This window comes from Phalaenopsis equestris, unplaced genomic scaffold (genome assembly GCF_001263595.1).
Source record: "Phalaenopsis equestris unplaced genomic scaffold, ASM126359v1 Scaffold001146, whole genome shotgun sequence".
Taxonomy (NCBI): domain Eukaryota; kingdom Viridiplantae; phylum Streptophyta; class Magnoliopsida; order Asparagales; family Orchidaceae; genus Phalaenopsis; species Phalaenopsis equestris.
This window is the reverse complement of record NW_018165585.1, coordinates 200,353-220,420: the sequence shown is the minus strand read 5'-3', so window position 1 is coordinate 220,420 and position 20,068 is coordinate 200,353. Positions and strand designations below refer to the sequence as shown.

Here is a 20,068-nt window from a genome sequence, read left to right as displayed (position 1 = left end):
TTTGAGCTGAAGTATTGCAAATATTCTGAGGTGTCAGTTCTTTCCTGTCTTTTTTTTATTCTTTTTTTTTTTTGGGTTTGTGAGAGTAGCTTTAAGTGATAATTAAAATAAAAATTAATTATTGAAATATATTTTAAAATTGACTCTTAATTAAAGAGAAGTTTCATACCAATTTCTTCATAAATCTTGGACAATTCATCCAAAATGTTTATGATGACATTTTATAGAGAAATTTTCATGGTTTATGCAAACGCCACTAATTTCAGAGGAAAAGATGAAAAATCTACGATCAAAATACTTGAATTTGGTGCTTTATTTTTTACTTTATTGATGTTATTTTTAATTGAGGTCAAGATGGTCTAGCAAAAGCTATCAGTGTTACACTTATGAATCCATCATGAAAATCCTTGATTGTATTCTAAGACTAGTTAATTTAGGTAAGACAATCCCAATGTGTCATTTAACCAAACCAATTAATGATTATTGATTGCATCCAACAAGACAAAGTTGTTGAACTCAATCTTATCGGACAAGTTGCTCAATACTTGAATTAGAAAAATTGTAGGAACTAATTTCACTTAAATTTTGGATGAAGAGATAACCCGCATTAAATTTTGAATTTTAATGAATTAATCACAGTTAAGCTTGGTTGCATATTTGACATTAGATTAAAGCATATAACCATATGTCCAAACTACATGACTATTCAAATCGCAATATACCTAAACAATTATGATGGGCAGATATGGACACAGGGCACATACACTATGACACAAATATATAACCCTTCTATTAATCCCCCTAATGACCCATTGGCTACCCCAGAAGTTCTCTTTAACCTATGACAACCCCATTGAGTATGAAGCTAGTCCTAGGCCAATGAAGGAATCTATCTCTAACCACATTACCCTAAAAACCCTAAAAATCCCATTACATCAAAATCCAAACCAATGGGAGGGGTGGGTCACCAAAGTCAAACTTTGACCTCACCTGATTTTTCCTAACACCAACTAACCTTAAAATTTACATAATCCTTGAGCACATCAACTTAAACCTAAAATTAAAATCACTAAAAAGCACCAAAACCTAATTGGACCCAAGTTTAACTTGAATCAAATAATAAAATCAATTAATAAACAAATACTGCTATCAAAATAAAATCAAAATCAATTTAAAGTGTTAAAACGAAGGTCACTTAAAAATCAAAATTAAATTATGAAGGCCCACCAGGCCTAATTGTTTTGGGCTAACCCAATTGAAAAGGCCAAACTTAGGGTTAAGCTCATGAATCATCCCTTAAGAACCAACCCCATGGATCACCCACATGACCCTTGACACATGGCTCAACCCTTAGGGTGAACCTATGAGTCAAATGACCTACCATCACATTGCATAACTAAATATTAAATTAAATTATTTAAGTCTTGATGCAAACACAAAAAGACAAGAAGACACATTTAGCCAAGCCACTCAACACATGGCACTTAAGTCATCACTCCTTAGACCAGCCCATGGGGAGTCAAAACAGACCAATTCTGGTCTTAGCCACTGACCATACCCACAATTACACAGATATTTATGTTCCTTAATAAGACAAAAATTTGACCCAGATTATATTTAACGACTAGTGAGAATAAATGTAATATGATAAAAATTTAAAGAAATAGTTTTCTCACTAGGGGTTCTACGCAAGTATATGTATCATTTCAAGTAATATTGAGTTTTCTTTAAAACCCCAGTATAGATCCCACGAGGAAGCCAAAAATAAGAAAACAATGAAATGAAATATAGGAATTTTGACTTTAAGAAAAGTTTACTCAAGATTGCAGCAACTATCTAAAGATAAAAATTAAGTTTACTAAATTCTACAACATGCAAGTAAAAATAAATGTAATGATTAAACAATATATATAAAGAGACTTTCGAGACTTTCTCAGACTTTCTCATTGCCAATAATTCATAATCAGTGTAGGATTTCAAAATTGTTTAGAAACTTAAATGTGGTATTGTGACAAATAGGAGCTAACATATTCTTTACTTTTTTTGAAATGTGTAAAGAGCATTGATTAATCTAAAGTTGGTGTCAAAAAATATAGTAGTGTTGGGTTCTAGTCTCTCACTTCTAGATTACCCGCTATGCCCTCTCTATAGGACCTACCAGTGGCCCTTAATTCCATTCTCTAGACTAAATTGATAAGAGAATCTAGTCTGTCACTCTAAAAATAATAATTATAAGCTCATCAAATCTTACCTCCCTATCTATTTGCACCCCCTTAGGACGATCGCGACTGCTCTTTCCAAGGTAGAATGTGATTTTTACAAGTAAAGAAATCTTAGCCCTTTCGGGTCTATAAGTTCCTAAAAAGGTTTTAACAATACAAGTGACCAATTTGTAAAGTAAATAAAAGACCATGAAAAATATCATCACAATTTTTTGGAATAAAAGAAGTTCTAGACAAAATCAAAATCACATACTTAATTACTTCATATTGCATGAAGAAAGAAAGAAAACAACTCACGAAACATGGGGATAACAAAATAGAACAAATTTATAAAACTTCAATCCAAAGTACAAAACTTAAAGATAAAGATACAAATACTTATCTAGAATGTTCCTCCAAACACTTCTTTCAAGTTCTCTAGCTTCTCCAACTCCAACAGCTCTTACAAGACTCACAAACTCCAGAAATAATAAAGACTCACAAAGAAAACTTCTCCCACACTTAACACACTCACACACTATGAAACTCTATAGACCCGACCCCCTAGCATCTTGGAATTAATCCATATTTATAGAGCTTCGAAAATGGCCAAAGGTTGCTTTAGACATCTCTTCAAAATTCAGCCTCATTCAATGAATCTTCTAGAAAATAACCGTGGCACCTAGGCCCCCAATTGTCATGCCTCGGTGCCAACCAATTTCTGCATCTGGCTCCTAGGCGCTAGTTTGACTGCTTTGATATTTTTTTTCAATTTAACTCATTTTGCTTCTTTTTTGTGTGTTTTTGCTCATTTTTACTCTTAAACTCTTTTTCTTGCACCTACAACTAAAAACATAAAAATATGTTTCATTAAAGCATAATATCATGAGAAATTGAGCATAAAATGTGCATAAGAAATAGGTAATTTTATGATAGATCAATTCCCCAAAACTTAAATGTTACTTGTCCTCAAGTAATCGTTCTTACTATATAAAAAGTATAACTTATGGAAGTGAGTTTACTTGAATATTTCTATAGTTTTTGTTTTATAAATTCAATAGTGAAACTTTAGAAAGATTTTTAATAACATAAGTTAAAACTAGAATGTAAGAATATTTTGTAATCAAGTTTAAGGATCTGATTTCCTAATTATTTCAAGAATAATTGTAATTTGTCATATTAAAGATACTTAAAAAAATTACATGAAGAAGAATATCATAAGAACTTAACTAGTTCGGATGTAATACTTCATAAATAAGCTTAGAAATGTAATTAACTCTATTTCCTTAAGATGATTTAAGTGAATCCAATTTTTGATTTGGCATCTCCTTAAGCTTCTCCTCACATATATTTTCCTTTTTGCTTTTCTTTTCTTTTTACTCTTCTTTTCTTTTTCTTTCAGAATTATTTTCAATTCTTTTTATATTTTCATGTCATGTGAGGATTACTATATCTAGATAGTCTTTAATGATTTTGAACTTCACTATCCTCTTCTTAAAGTTAAAACCATTTCACATTTCCTTACTTGATAAATATATATTAGACTTAAGAAAGATTTTTCATAAAGTCTCAATTCTTTCTTTTCAAATAAAAATCCAAGATCTTTAACATTTCCAAAAATATAATTTCCTGTATTTTAAATAGTAAAAGCAAAATTTTGATACTCTTATATGAAATATCTTAAATCCAGAATTAATCTTATTATTAAAAACTTTTACTTAAGTTTACTATATTATTTATAAACTCAAAAATATAGCTATCTCAAGCTAACTCAACATTCCACAGGTTATATTAAAATAATTTTTGAAAATATATTTTACTTAGGACAAATATAGTTTAGTTTTAAAAATTTTCTTCCTTCCCCCAAACTTAAATTTTAAATTAGTTTAAGACAACTAAGTTTATAATAAGCATGAAGAAAGAGAATTTTAAAATTTTTAAGTAGGAGAACAGTACAGGTGATGCTGGGTGTTTTGTTCAGTGTAGCTTTTGTAAATATTTTTCAATATTGCAAAACACACACGACAACACTTATAATAAATATGTAATTCAATCCCAATAAAAATAACTTTAGTAAAAATAATTTTATCTTTTAAAGTCTTTAAACTGCCAACTTGTAATAATAACGAAGTATACGTATCACTCAAGTAAAAAATGGTTATAATGGAGTCCTAAATATCAATCTCATAAGTAAGTTTGAAATTATGATAATCTAAAATTATGATAATCTATATTATGATAATCTATATTGTAAAACACAAAATTTAAACTACAAAACTTAAGTATGAAATTTAGATCTAAAGTAATTGAGTGTATGCTAAATAAAATGCATTTAAAAGAACCAATTTAACTAAACTGATTGCTAAACTTCCAAAATAAACTTATAAAACTAAACAAAGTTTCTGTGATGAAGAGTTCAAATTTAAGAAAACATCATTCCCCTTTACCATGAGTATTTAGATTGTGAAGAATTTTTTTTTAAAAAAATATAAAATTTTATTATGCAAAATAGGAGCAATCATATTATTTACCCTATTTTAAATGCATAAAGAACATTGACTAATCCAGAGTTTGGTCCCTAATTCTATGGTTAGGTTGAGAGGATACTAGCTCTCACTTCAGAGCTCTCACTTTTCCCTCGCTTGGGGGCTAACAATCTTGCATTATTTTCCAATCAACTGAACCAAATTAAGGGTTTTAATCTATCACATTAAAATTTTCAACTCTGCATCCAAAAAGTATATCACCCTATTTATTTGCACTCAACCTCATGAATTACATTCTCACCCATGGAATTGAATGTGACTCTGACCATGTTGTAGAAATCATAGCCCTTTCAGATCATATGTTTTTCAACACATTTTAACTTTTCAATTAGCCAGATCGAAAAATAAATGAAGATCGGAGTACAAATCATCACAAATTATTTACATTTAAAATCGTATAAAACAAATAAATTCTTCACAAAATCATATTTTAGAGTAAGAAGAATGATAAAGAAGACTACTCAGAATTCATGAGAAGGAAACAACAAAACACAAATTTCATATATAAAAACAAGTTTACAAAACAAAGAAATAAAAAATACAACTTATCTCACACTCCTTCCCAAGCAAATCTCTAGAAGTTCACTTTGAGCACTTTCCCTCTTTAAAACCATTTTATTTCTTTTGATTATTTTATTTCCTAACTTCATATTTTGTTTTTTCTCCAACTATTTCATAAAGTAACTTAATTCCTTCTCGCTCTCTATATATTTAAACATCGAACAGTGAAATTGTAAATGTATAAATAAAGAGCTATTTCTCATGATTCACACATGATTATTACAAATAGAAACTCTTTCCTAAATGTAACTTAATCAAATAAATAAGTTAATTAAACTATGAATTGAAGATCACAAATTCCTAGCTTAGATAAACTAAAGAGTTATGATTATTTATACTTCTTGTAGTAAGGTTATGATCCTTATGCAAAGGATAATACAAACTTAATAAGAATATCTAATTTTTTTTTATAATTGAGTTACATCATAGAGAAATCACTAATCTATTTATACAAAGGAGACAATTTTTTATAGAAAAGTTGAGTTCAATGGTAATACTAGAGGAATTTATTATATTAGATGGGTTCACAATTAAGTCAAATAAATAAAAAAACTAAATAAAAATTATATTATAAGAAGCCTGAGTTGAGAAATTATAAGACTAATCCTTAAATGTGAGCACAAATGATCCCAGGGCAAAATCGTTTTGGTGTAGCCAAATTCCCCCAACGATGATTCCGTTCAAGGGAGCTAAGAGTTCCAAAGGTAGATGGTCAGGCGATACTTAACCAAAGCCACCTCTCTTATTTTATTTAAAGAATTTTTTTAAATGAAAAGCCAATAATGAATTCAGAGCTTAAATAAATTTCAAGGAATAGTTTTTTACATTGATTTGCTCATGATAAGAAGATCAATAACAAAAATTATAAACTTATCCTACAAACTAGAGTAAGCTATAAGTCTCATTAAAAGATGGTCAAAAATTTTTTTTCATTATCTTATGTTTTTGTAATTGTTTTGAAAAGATATAAGAGAATCCAGGAATTGAATGTATAGCTCTAAGACAGCCTGCAAAGTTGCCTTACTAATGTGCCAAGTTCCTATAACAAGTTTACCAGTTTATAAACTACTAAGAACTAGCAATTGAGTTCAAAAGATCGAGTTTAGAGGACCAAGTTAAAAAGGTCGAGCTTAGAATGTCAAGTTATAAAGAATAATTGCACATACAAGATGTTACAAAGATAAAATTTAATATTAAACCCACACCACAAGAAAATAAAAAAAGGATAAATTAATGAGCTTTTGAGACCTATATAGCTAACTTTTAATGTATAAAAAGCCTATATAAGTAAGGAAATTTTAATATATGAATGGAGACCAATTCTAAATTCTTGTTCAATACCCTTATTTATGTTATATGAAATAGAGATTTTTTTTAATCTCTTCTAGTTCTTTCCCTCTTTTGGCTTATGACTTTCCTAGAGGTGTGAGTCCATGAATAATTGAGGTTTTGGCACACACAATTCAATTAAGTGAACTCTTAATGCACCATACTTAGTGATGTTAAAAATATCTTTATTTGAGGGAGACTAATGATTGATTTATAGTTATCACATCAAGAAAACTTGTTAAGGCACGTGAGAGTAGATTTAATCTCACATTAAGTTGTTGAAAAATATTCTAATATAAAAATTCCAAATGATTAGTTCTGACCTATAAGCATAAGATTTTGAATTGAAAATGATTTCACAACTAATATATTCAACTAAACTCTAATATTATTTTGGTTTACTGCCTAATTAATATTATCTGACCATTTCTAAATCATATGTTTCAAAATTAATTCCATTCATAAGAAATGATTTAAATGAGTTAAATAGTTACCATGGTAACTGTAGAGAGTTCAAATTAAAAATTTTGGCTTCTTAATTTAAATATTAGTGAGAAGACACTTAATCAAAGGAGCAATGGTTGATAGTCATGTTATCATGTTAAAGTTGAGTTCTATTATCCTAATCTTATTATCTTGATCTAAATGGGGACAAAATTCATTTAAATAGATACAATTTCAATCATTTAAACAATCCCGTCAATTCATTTTTATATTGACAGAACTCAATTGTGACCCATTATTGTTTTTTTATGAGCAAAATATACCTTATTAGTTCATTTGATGTAATTAAAGACAATGACTTTATTTCTAGATCTAATATTCCACAACACAAGAGATTGAAGGAAGGCTTGCCATGATTGGTGGTGATAATTACCAAATTCACTTTAAATTTGAAAAATTTTAATTCAATAAAACAAATATTTTTGTAATGTTTAATTAATATGTTTATTTCTTATTATTTTTCACCATTATATTTTATCATTTTATTGTATTAATATTGGTGAGTAAAGCTCATGGAGTTACAATCAAAAGTAATGTTGGGTGCTTGGAAATTCTCAATGATAGAAAAATCTTAAGCCTTAGCTCAGCATAATTTTTCAGCACACACACATATAGAAATATAAGAGTCAATTATATTCTTTACATTGATAAACTCTAGAAAGGAAAAAAATCATTGGGGTTGACTTAATCAAAGTAATTTACTACAAATTTAAAGTATATATGTTCGCCCTTTTCATTATTTTGAGAAGCTAAAATTACGAAAAATTGATAATCACAATTAAAAGGTTGGTGTTTGGCTACAACAATCATATATTGGTTATAACAATTGTAGTTGATGGCCAAAACAGTCATAGTTGGCAACAAAAGTCATAGTTAGTGGTTACAACAACCATAGTTGGCTATGAAAGCTATAGTTAATGGCTAGAACAACTATAGTTTGTGGTTACAACAATTATAGCTGGCTATAAAATTCATTATTGACTACAAAGTCATATTTGGTGGCTACAACTATCATAGTTGGTAGCAACAATCGCTGGTAGTGAATCATAATGATAACAATCATAATTGGCTTACAAAAATTGTAGTTGCTGCCTACAAAAATCATAATTGGCTGCAATAATTATTGGTGGTCGACAATGACTGGTAGTAAACAACTGTTGGTGGTCATTCACTTGCACTTCTCTTCACGAGTTATGCTTTATTTGTCAGCTCTATCTTCTCTTTTTCTTCCCCTAGTCTCTACCCCCAATTTTATGTGAAGAATATGGGCCTATTTATAGTTTATGATAGGGACATTTTGATAAATTTAATCAAAATCTCAAAACACTCCATCAAATAGTCCATATTGATTTCCTTGATCACATGTTATTTTTTTAGTATTTAAGTGTCTTAATAATATCTGAATTAAATGATCATAAGCTTGTTGGATTCCTCTTTTTGAGATGCTCGATCTGAGTTTAAGCATGTCAAATTTAACAATTATTTGATTTTCTAATTAATGCACCAAGTCTTTAAATACACCTCAAGAGTTTGATCTAAGCTTAGTTTGACTCAGACTAGGTTCACTTTCAGTATCATTAGGCTTACATTGACGAGATGTTCAATTTAACTATAAATTATTGAAATCAGAGCTTAGATGATCTGAATTTTGAATATAAAAGATCTCATATTCACTATGCACCGAGATTCACACATGATTATATAAATTTATTGGTAACCTATCAAGTACAATAGAATAAGAAGGTAATATAAATGAAGGGTATAAATTATAAGAGAAGTGATCCCTACTTCGAAATAAAAAAATTCTTAGGAATCCACCTACATACCTCATATGTTTTTACATTTCCAACATCTTAAATTTAATACTTACACATACAACATTTAAGTGTCATAATTACTTCAAAACTTAAGAATGAAAATATGTATCTTCGTTTTAAAATACTAGTTTTAGTAGTGTTGCTAATGTAATACGAAAGAATTGAGTGCAAAGTTAATAAAGACTCAAACTTAGGAATTGGATTTGCAAATTTATAAGAACCATGTATTTTGCATTCCAATTCCCCCCAAAAAATGGACATAAAATAGACACAAAAGAGGGACTTATCCCCCTTGCAAGAATGAGGAGCTACCATTACTAAACAGTTCATAAAATATATAGTTCTGAAAATCTAGCCTTTAAGCCCAAGCATAAGCAAGCCCAACAGAACAAGCACAGTGAGCCGTTAATAGCCACTACGATGGAGAAGTGTTGGGAGCCATACGTTGAAATGATAGGCTCATCCGAAATCTCATCCGTTTTCTTCTAAGCGCAGCGACTCTATCACCTCCTCTCCCTCCATGGCGCACTCCCATCACCACAATCTCTCACTCCACTCCCTTTCTTCCCTTTCTCATCTCTGAGGTCACTTCTCTCCCGCTTTTCTCGTCCTTACCTCCCTCTCCCTCCGCCGGCCCTTCATGGCTTCGGCTACTCTCCTGGTAGCCAATGCCTCTCTCCAGGTCTCTCTCTCTCTCCTTCTCCTTCTCTCTTGCGCTTATGGCTCATAAAATCTATGTCCGTTATAATTGAACAGGGGAACAGCAAGGGGTTCTCGGAGTTCTCTGGGTTAAGGGGCTCCGCGGCTCTGCCTTTCTCCAAGAGGGCTTTTTCATCTGAAGATTTCGTCTCTGTCATTGCCTTCAAGACTGCTGCTGTGAGAATCGCTCGCTTCTTATTTACTATCTTTGTTGAATTTTATATGGATATATTTTGATAGAATTTTTAATCACAAAATAACTATTTTGATGAAATATTTTCTCTTTAACTATAAAAATCCCATCTTTTTATTTAATGATTGGGAAGTATGAAACAATAGGTAGTTAGCGGTTTGCATCTGTTATATTAAGCCTATAAATACTATAAATTAGCTTGTTCTCTATATATTTTATATTTTTTTCTCTCATCTTTCTTTTGGGGTTGTTGATAGCCTTGAATTATGGGTTGTTATTCTTTATAATTATTTTTTTTGTTCTCTTCATAGAACAAATTTATATCAAATGGCGCTTTTGCTAAGAACAAGAATGTCTATTGATACAAAAATGTTGTATATGAAAATTGGAAGAATAATAATGTAAATGGGCTAATTCATTTTGTTGGAATTTATATATCAAATGCTTCAATTTTTGGGATTATTGCATAAATAATCTTCGAAAGCATTTTTATTTATAAAATCTAGCATTCATGTGAAATTTTTGAACAACCGAATTGATGTATTTACATGTCACGATCAAATAATTGAGAATTTGATAAAAAAATGAAATATATGACATGAATTTTGATATTTGAGCGTGAAAATGAAAAAAAATGAACGAAAGAGGGTTCTAGATTTACAAATAACAATGTTTTCAGGTGCTAATATGCAATTGCCCCTATTTATATTCACATACATATAATGTTTTATTGCCTAAGCAAATTCATAAAAACGTTGTATTTCTTTTTTAAAAGTAAAATTTTAATGATATTTTTTATGCAATTTAAACATTTGGAATTTGAATGTTATACAAACAAATATTAATGTTTAAATTTTATATTTAAGAACAAGAGAATTATGTTTTATGCATATCTAATTGTGTTTTTATAAACTTATAAAGGCATAAAGTAATTCATTAACTATTTATTAATTAGAAATGTAATTAATTTTTTTGTTATAATTATTGTCACATTAATCCATAGTATTTTGCAATAATTTTGTAAATTTCTAATTGAAAATTTTTATAATCATTTTTTTTATAAAATCTATTAGAAAATGTTTTACAAATTCATGAAAATTTTTATATTTTAAAAATAAGTTCTTTGTATCAAATTATTAAAGTAAATGGCTTGTTTGATTTTTTAGGGGTTTGGTCTTTTGATTAAATACATAGAATTGTGTGGTATGTATTTAATTACCCCTAATTTTTAAACAACACATTCCTTAGTAGTTAAAAGTGAAAAGATAAGCAAACAAGCGTTGAAGAAAAATATATCTCCGAATTTGAGTCAAATATTTTATGATAAATTTTACTTTAAAAATCTTAGAAAAAATATATAAATTACTTTAGGCAGGGGAGAGAGCCGCTGGGGTTCAGAATAAGGGAGTGGTGGAAGCGAAGCTGAAGGTGGCCATCAATGGCTTCGGCCGCATCGGGCGCAACTTCCTTCGATGCTGGCACGGGAGGAAGGATTCCCCACTAGATATAGTGGCCATCAACGATACCGGCGGCGTGAAGCAAGCCTCTCACCTCCTCAAGTACGACTCCACCCTCGGCATCTTCGACGCCGACGTTAAGCCTGCCGGAGATCGTGCAATATCCGTCGATGGAAAGATAATCCAGGTCGTCACGGATCGCAACCCTGCTAATCTGCCATGGAAGAATCTCGGCATCGATCTGGTTATCGAGGGCACCGGCGTGTTTGTCGACCGGGAGGGGGCAGGTAAGCACATCCAGGCTGGTGCGAAGAAGGTTCTGATCACTGCTCCTGGAAAGGGTGATATCCCCACTTATGTTGTCGGAGTCAATGCCGATGCTTACAACCCCGATGAGCCAATCATCAGCAACGCCTCCTGCACGACTAATTGCCTCGCTCCTTTCGTCAAGGTCCTTGATCAGAAGTTCGGTATGGCTTAATTCATGTCTTTACTGTATATTAGAGCGATACATTTTACAATGTGTCGTTATCTCTAGCTAGAACTATCCCATTAGGGGGCATTTATATCTTTAACCGTGCTGAAGCTTACCGTTCTCATATTTTAACACTAGTTTAATCGCTTCCCTTAGTTCTACTGAGCTATTCCTTTTATAGCTTCATCACTTCTATCTTATTTTTTATTTTTTTTATCCCCTTATTGTTAGTTTTTGTTTCTTATCATATTATCAAGAAATAAACAGGACTTTCTGTAGACTAGAGAGTATTTTGACTACGGGAAATTCACATATGTTTTTTTTGTTTCCTTTCTCTTGAGAAGTGATTAAAACTAATTTGACAAAATCTAATAACTCTTGCAGTGGCACAAAATTCTCAGTTATTATGATGATTGCTAAGTAAAAATTATTATGTAGAACTCTGGCATCATCTTTTGAAAGTCAATATTAGAATCATTTCGAAAAAAAAAAAAATGAGTTATTTGTGTTAGATGACAAGTTGATTGCTTGTTCAGTCAAATAATTGAACAAGATATTTTCTCTCAAAAATTGGTTCTCTAGTGTTTTACTTTGATGAATCCACTTATTATAATCAAATATTTTTTGCAGCTGTTGTATATGCTTTTGTATTTACATTTGCATTGATTCTTAATGATGCATCTTCTACTCAAGTTTCAGTTGGATTCTTGAAATACCTTGGTTGCATCCTCCAAATTATAAGACATCAATCCTCTTATATTAGGCATTATAAACGAAATTAGAGGTAATGGCAGTGGGATATTGTACAATGCTGCTATCACTAGAACATTTCCTATTGTCTTATGTTGGATCTTTTTCTCAGTCACTATTTTTTTTTTGTTATTTGATTATTTCTTTTTGAGAAAGCCTATGACTTCTAACTGTCACCTCTAAGATTTAAGATCAAAGTTGTTGAAGGATATTAGACTCGACAGCTAGCAATCACCCATTTTGAGATTGAATTTTGATATGCTATTTTAGGTCGACTAAGGCTTTGTAATGTCTTAGTCCCTTAGGGGTAATTTTTCATTCTTTATTGCCATTGTTGCCTTGTTATCTCGCTGCTATTTGATCCCAAAATGTGATATATCCTACATTGCTCACCTGCACTTTTGAAGCTTCCACTTGACTGAATTTTCAAAATTCTATTGCATCTTTAGAATTCCGAGCAGTATAATTAACTGTTTCTTCATTATTCTAATGTTTGGCATCTTGAATATGATACCATTTTTGCTTCCACATGTTATCGCTTTAGCATCTTTGGTCAACCTTCCAAATATCAGTACTAAAGGCTGAGATGTAACCTTTTTAGCCTGGTTGCCTAAATGAGATCAAGTTTCTTTTAAAGCTAAGAATATGTTGCACATCGTGAAGCTTCCACATTGTCTCATTATGCATCTTGATTTTCACATCATCAACTACCACAATATTTAAGAGTTCAACATCAGTGAGCTGGACCTTCTCTTAATCTTTTATAGAATAGTTAGATATAAATTTTTTATGTGAAGTTGAATGAAAAGACATACTTCAATCCAAAATCTTGGATTTAAGTGCATCAATCATATGGCTTTAAATTGCTTCTTTTCTTTTTTTCCTTTAGATTCACTTCGGCGTTATTTGGTAACATCCCTTGGGGTCTATTGCTAAATGTCTCAATTAATTTTCAATAATTCTTATGCCTGCAACTTGACATTGCAATTGATTTCTCATTTGTAAGACCAATTCTTCCAATGATAATTTATTTTCTTCAAATTGAGATCTAGATGTGAATCCAGATGGGTATGTCGGTTTCAAGTTTGTAAAATTATTTATCTGATTATTCAAATTGCCTAAGAAATTTTGTTGGTTGTTATCCTATTGATGATTTCCTACATTTAGTTATTCCACTTAAAGTTCGGGTTATTTTTCCAACTAGGATTGTAGGTGTTCTTACAGGGCTTATTGGGTCTATTATTTATGACATTCATTGACTTCACAATATTACACTAAGATTAACTAGTTTTCCATGTGTATTCTCATTGATTATTAGTGATTTTGGTGTTGAATTCAAGCTTAAGTTGTCTAATTTCTTAGATATTGCAGCTACCAATGTAGCCAAAATATATAAAGCATTTTGTTCATGAATGTTGTTTATATTTCTAGTGTTTATTCTCTCAAAAGGTCATTGACAGTTCTTAGTAACAATTTTTTCAATAAGTGCATAGGCCTCCTCAAATGGTTTTCACATTGAAATTTCTTCTGTTGTAGCATCTATTATAGACCTTAATGATTTTACCAACTCATTATAAAAATTTTTATAATCAACCAATTAAGTAGGATATAGTGTGGGCATTTCCAAGCAGATTTTTAAATCTCCTTCAAGCTTCATATATCTCTCATTATCGTTTAGGATGAAGGATGTTATGTCATTCATAAGCTTGATTGTTTGGAAGGAGAATTTTTTAGCAATTAACTTTTGTCCCAAATTGTTCCAAGTTATGATAGACTCAGGTGCTTAAGAATTGAGTCATATCTTAGTCTTATTTCTAAGTGAAAAAGGGAACAACCTAAGTCTACTATCATCATCTAAGACACTGTTATATCTAAATATTGCACACAATTCTAAAATGCTGGCTATTTGTATGTTTTGATTTTCATAAATGAACCTTCAAATTGAGTATTTTGAACCATTAGAATTATAACTTGTTTTGTTTCAAAAGTATTAGCTTAAATGATAGAGTTATTGATACTCTAATAAATTTCATCTACCATAGGGTAGGTAAAATCCTTTAAATGATCTAAACTAAACTTTTTATTCCTAAGGATTCACCATTTTTTCTAAATTCCTTTTTAGTATTGTAACTTTTCAAAAAATTTTCAGTAGTTTTCTCTATTTTAGAGTTAAATTACACTAGTTCAACAAATTTAATTATACACATGTCACTCAAGGCTAACTAGCACCCTAAGTTAACAATTAACAAAACATAACTCGTTAAAAAACACAAGATAACACAATTTTCACACAACAAATAACACACTTTCTATTTTTTTTTTCTTAAAATAAATTGAAGCCGATTTAAATGAGAAAAACAAAATAAAAAAAAAGTTATGAAATTAGTTAAAATATAAACAACAAATAACACTATTGTTTTGAACCTAAACTTCAAATTCTTATCTTGTATTTATTCTAAATAAACATATTAACATCGTTTTTCTGACGACGGTGCCAAAAATTTTATATGCGATGTGATGAAGTTACCTTATAAGTATACATGTCGATTAAATAGCATTCAGATTTTGAGTATGAATTATCGATCCCAAGAGAAACTTTTGTTACTTTTTAAACTAGTTTAATCACTAGTCTGAAACTTTCAGTTTATTTCAAAACTGTCGATGGTTTTGAAAAGTTTTCTAAAGGTCTTATAATGTGAAAGCAAAAAACTAAATATTTTTGCTTTGACTAGATTGAGAGTAGATGTTTTTGATCCGTACAGGAGAGTAGATGCTTTTGATTCGACTTATGTTAAGAAAGGCAAGGGTGGCCCTAGAAAGACTTAGGCTTTTTGTATAAAAATGACCTTAATTTATTAGAATTAAATGAAAGTGTGGCATTCAATAGGATGCAATGGAGAAAAAGGATTTATGTAGTTGACCCCGTTTAGTGGGATAAAGACTTGTTGTTTTTGTTGTTGTAGATTGAAAAAAAATTTCTTTGAGTTGGATTATGTGAAAACTTTTTGTTCATCCACTAAATTCTTCTAATTAATGTTGACAACCACTGACAATTATTTCTTACTCTCTTTCCAAACATAAAAGCATTGGAGTATATGTCATGATTAAGTCCTTTTAATCCTATAAAGACTCCCATGATTTTCTCATAACTCCTATGTGATTGCGATCTCCTAATGGTAACATTTCTTTTCTATTAAGAAATTATGGGCTAACTCAATTGCTCTTTTTAGTCTTCTTCTGATAGTCCTAGATCACAAGTTATTTTAAATATTTTTTAGTGCCAACAAGAAAGTATATTAAATATTAAATGTTAACACATCAACATGACACAATTTTTCCAAGTTTTCATGTGAACTAAAGAAAAACTTCAAAATACCAAGTCAAAGAAGCATGAAAATTTATTTCTTAAGCATTTATGGAGAAAATATAGGAGAATTCATTGATAGAAAGACAAAATTTACAAAAGTAAAGGAAAGAGAAACCCAGATTGTAACCTTTTTCGCTCAAGCCAACTCTCTTACAATACGCTCCCCCCATTAAATTCCTCTTAATTCTCTTAACACAATATAAAGTCACACTCACCTACACTCTAAGTCATTTTCAGGCTTCCAAAAGGCTTCTTTGTCACTATAATTTGTTTGATTTTATCTCTCAAGTTATCCAAACTGTCATTTGATTTTCGTAACCACTCTATGTTGGTGAGCAACGCCGAGGTGCTAATGAGGTAGGGTCGTGGCTCTAATGTTGGGACTAGCATTGCTGGAGGCTGGAGTGCTAGTTTCTGGCGCCATAGTATCGTGCTCTCGGGTTCTTGGCTAGAAACTCCTCACCCACACTCTAAGTCCATTCTTAGCTCAATTTCTTCCAAGTGCTAGATTAGTTCTTGTATACCACGCATATACAAAAAAAATAAACAAAGAGTATAGAACTAGCACAAAAGGTATAATAAAAGCACCATACATAACATCACATTTTACATGTATGAACGGGTCATTCAAGTTAGTTGGGTTGTATTGATAAAAAAAAGGCATGATTTATATAATAAATGAGTTAAACGAGTTACTGCATGTTTGGGTCAAATATTTTGACCTATGTAATAAACTAGTTGAATTTAAGTTGGGTCAACATAAAATTAAAGTTGAATCCAACCCATCAGGTGAATTTGCACACCTAATGATAGGTATAAAGCATTAGATGTAAATAAGATCTTGCGTTTGACAGCCACTAGTTGTAAAAAATCAAAATAAAAACATATTTAAGACTTTAAGATCGATGTGGTTTGAGAGAATATAGACTCCACATCTGTCAAAGTTCTTCTTCTAAGAAATAGTGAATATATATTTTCATTCGTTGAATATGCCAGCATGTATTTGTTAAAACGTATGTTTTAAGCATCAACTTCAAATGCATGTTCTCAGTATTAATTGACAAATAAAACCAATAAACTGGATTCTTTTTATTCCATGGCTAATTGATGCATATGGGTATTTCAGTGTATCATTAGCGGAATGGAAAGAATGCTTGATTATCCATTTTATAGATTTTGTTAAATGATGATGTGATTTATTTGAATGTGCATGTTTTTTTTTTTATTTTTATTAGGATTTTTTTTGGTGACTGCTTGAAAGATATTTGGTGAGGTAAAGGATTTTCCTTATTATATTTTTGCATTTACTAAGAACTATGTTTTTTCACATGAGAGAGAGAGAGAGAGAGAGAGAGAGAGAGAGAGAGAGAGAGAGAGAGAGATTACTACATTTCTATGCAGAGACGGGCATTTTACCCTGCTACATATAACCATAAAATTTCAGCATTGAAGACGAGGTTTGTTTTGTAGACCTTCAACATCAAGCTATTTAGGGATGAATTTTCATTATTACGACCATAATCTTGTAAAATGGAAAATCAAAATGTGTATAATAATTTTAGCCTGAATTAACACTTGAATCTAGTTTCTTAAAAAGCCAAAATCAGTGATTATGCTATAAATATTGTTAGATGCTGACTTAATATATGGCATCGATTTGAGATCTCATAAACCATGGAGTTTTGAATCATTCATCTACATATCTAGACCCATTATTAGCATACTAGTTTATGTGTTTGACTCATGCCCATCTTATTGCCAAAATCATTAAAGTTTAGTGATCCAATTCTCCTCATTTTGTAGCAGTTCAACTTTCTTGAATTTCAATTAGCCACATGGGCACGGACTGTTCATTCATATTTTTATTTCTTAATTCATAAGATTGCGTTAATGCCATAATTTCTAGATGTAATGGCATACAATTGGAGGTGTCCTTTTTTTTAAAGATTATGGAATCTTCCCAAATATATCATCCTTGGCATAGTCCATCTACCTATTTATACATAAATTGAGCTTTAGTTTCAATAATAAAATTGAGATGCTTTTTGGAATAAATGCTATATACCCACTTTGATCTGATATTATCTTAGTTTTAACTGCCGAAGCGAGTTATTCTTTTTTATCTGGTTATAATTTAACAATATTGCAATTGATTATGGATAAATGTGCTCCTATCCTTCATTCTTATTTTTAGCTGTAACTTAAAATTATGATTTCTTAGGAGGGTTAGTCTTCCAAGAAAGATTCCTGTGAAATATTTTGCTACCCATCTCTGTTTTTCTTCACCTAATCTATGGCTATAAGAAACAAATCTTTTATTCTTTTTAAGTGTATTCAAACAAATGTGAGATCTCATCCTTTCCGTATTGCATACCTTTAGTATCTGCTAGAGCTGTAGCCTTTCAGATTTTACATGGTAGACAATCGCTCTCATATAACTTTTGGTTGGTGCTTAGGCAAATCAGTCCTTGAAATAATTATAAGTTTTCAAGTGTACTTATTGAGGCAGTAGAGTCTTTTGGCAATATCACCACTGAACACTTTACACATTCATTTACAAAGAAATGCTTGGAGTGCTTTAGTTCTTTGTTTTGGTGAATAACACGTCTCAGGAAGGCTCCTTCGCATCTTTGGCAATTTGTCAAAATATTTATGTTTAGTTTGTTGTTGTCTAAATTGCCATATATGTGTGACTTATCTTTAAGCTATATATTTTTAATCCATTATCCACAACTTTTATTTATTTAAGTTTTTGGGTGTTTTCTTCATTTATAGATGAGGCGAATAGTCATGTTTTTTCATTATTTTTCTTCATCTTTTAAGTTACTTTTTTGTTTTCCCAATGTCTTAGTTTTTGCTATTTGTTCCTCACATCTTTGTTGTTTTTATTTCGATTAGTTTTATTTATAATGTGATCAATTATTTTATTATGGCATATGGTTTATTCTCATATTTGTCTTGGTTTTTTAGTTTGTGTTGTGTACATCCAAACTACCGGCGCAAATCTCAAAGATAACAAACACCCGAGAATACGAAGCTTCCCTTTGGAGTAGGCAATCGACCAACAATTCAACGCCAAACATGAGAAGCCGCGTCTCTAAACTCAGGATAGGTCAAAGCTCCAATGATGGTTCCATACTCGGTAACGACAATATCTGCCAAGGGTAAGACACAAATCATTCCGGCATGGAGTCTCGTCGGATACTCCACATAGGCAGCAACAAGATCCTCCTTAAGGAAATATTCGGCTGAGGTGACAAACTGACTAAACGGACGACACATAAGTCTTCTAAGAATTGAGCCAAATAGCAAGTGGGCCACAACTCTCAATGAAATAAGTTGACCCATCAGTCGACTGACTGAACAAAACAATAAGTCTTGCAGAACTAATTGGTCAGACCTCTTGTCAAGTAGACTGACTATATTTGGACCAACTAATTACCTCCTCTCGGTATAGGCGTGTTTCAGCCTACCAACCAACACGATCGGTAACCCGCCGACTGACAATGTTTACTTAAACTGTTAAGTCATTGTAAACCGTTATTTTTGTCAACATTATGAGGGTCATTAATTCAAATTATACACATTAAATTCATTAAGGGCGGTTACCATAACGGTTTCCACCTTATTTAATTGTACTAATTTGACCCATTTAAATTGGCGTTCTCTTGTGGAATAAAAGAATTCTCTCTGGCTCCCTTTGGAGGAAATTACCGTGATCTCTTTTTCTCTCTCTTTCTTTCTCTTGTCTCTTTTGATTCCGACTCACAGGGTCTTCTCACAATAAAGACAAGTTAGGATCCAACGTCTTGGAAGGTGGTGCGGTGAGCCTGGAGCATATCATAGACGAGAAGTGGAAAAGACTACGAAGGAGAAACTTCCCAAAGAGAGATAGTGCGCATGAAACCCAATAACGATACTATAAAATTAGATGTTCACGAGCAAATCCAGAGCCTGCACGCCCAAAATGACTGAACAATTTGAGGTCCTCCGGGTAGCAATAACCTAGAGGAACGATGAGACGCCTCGTTTGGAAATGGAACCTTTGGGGGCCGTCCCCAAAGGCTCTTACCGAGGAACCCACTTACTCCGGACAACCAGGTCAACGACAAGCGGACGGCGGGACGAGGCGATGCGTCTGCACAAGCAAAAAAATGGTGGGAAGAGCG

The 20,068-nt window shown here is 31.3% G+C and overlaps 1 protein-coding gene across 1 annotated transcript in view; it reads left to right on the top strand.

The window, feature by feature from the left end:
* The first annotated feature begins 9,342 nt into the window (after positions 1–9,342).
* LOC110033351 (glyceraldehyde-3-phosphate dehydrogenase A, chloroplastic) overlaps positions 9,343–20,068 on the top strand; it is a 25,417-nt gene continuing 14,691 nt past the window's right edge. Inside the window, exons 1-3 of the mRNA XM_020737285.1 lie at positions 9,343–9,640; positions 9,715–9,834; positions 11,222–11,777. Of these exons, the coding sequence (XP_020592944.1) occupies positions 9,599–9,640; positions 9,715–9,834; positions 11,222–11,777 (718 nt within the window). The 5' untranslated portion in view covers positions 9,343–9,598. The remainder of the gene's footprint in view (positions 9,641–9,714; positions 9,835–11,221; positions 11,778–20,068) is intronic.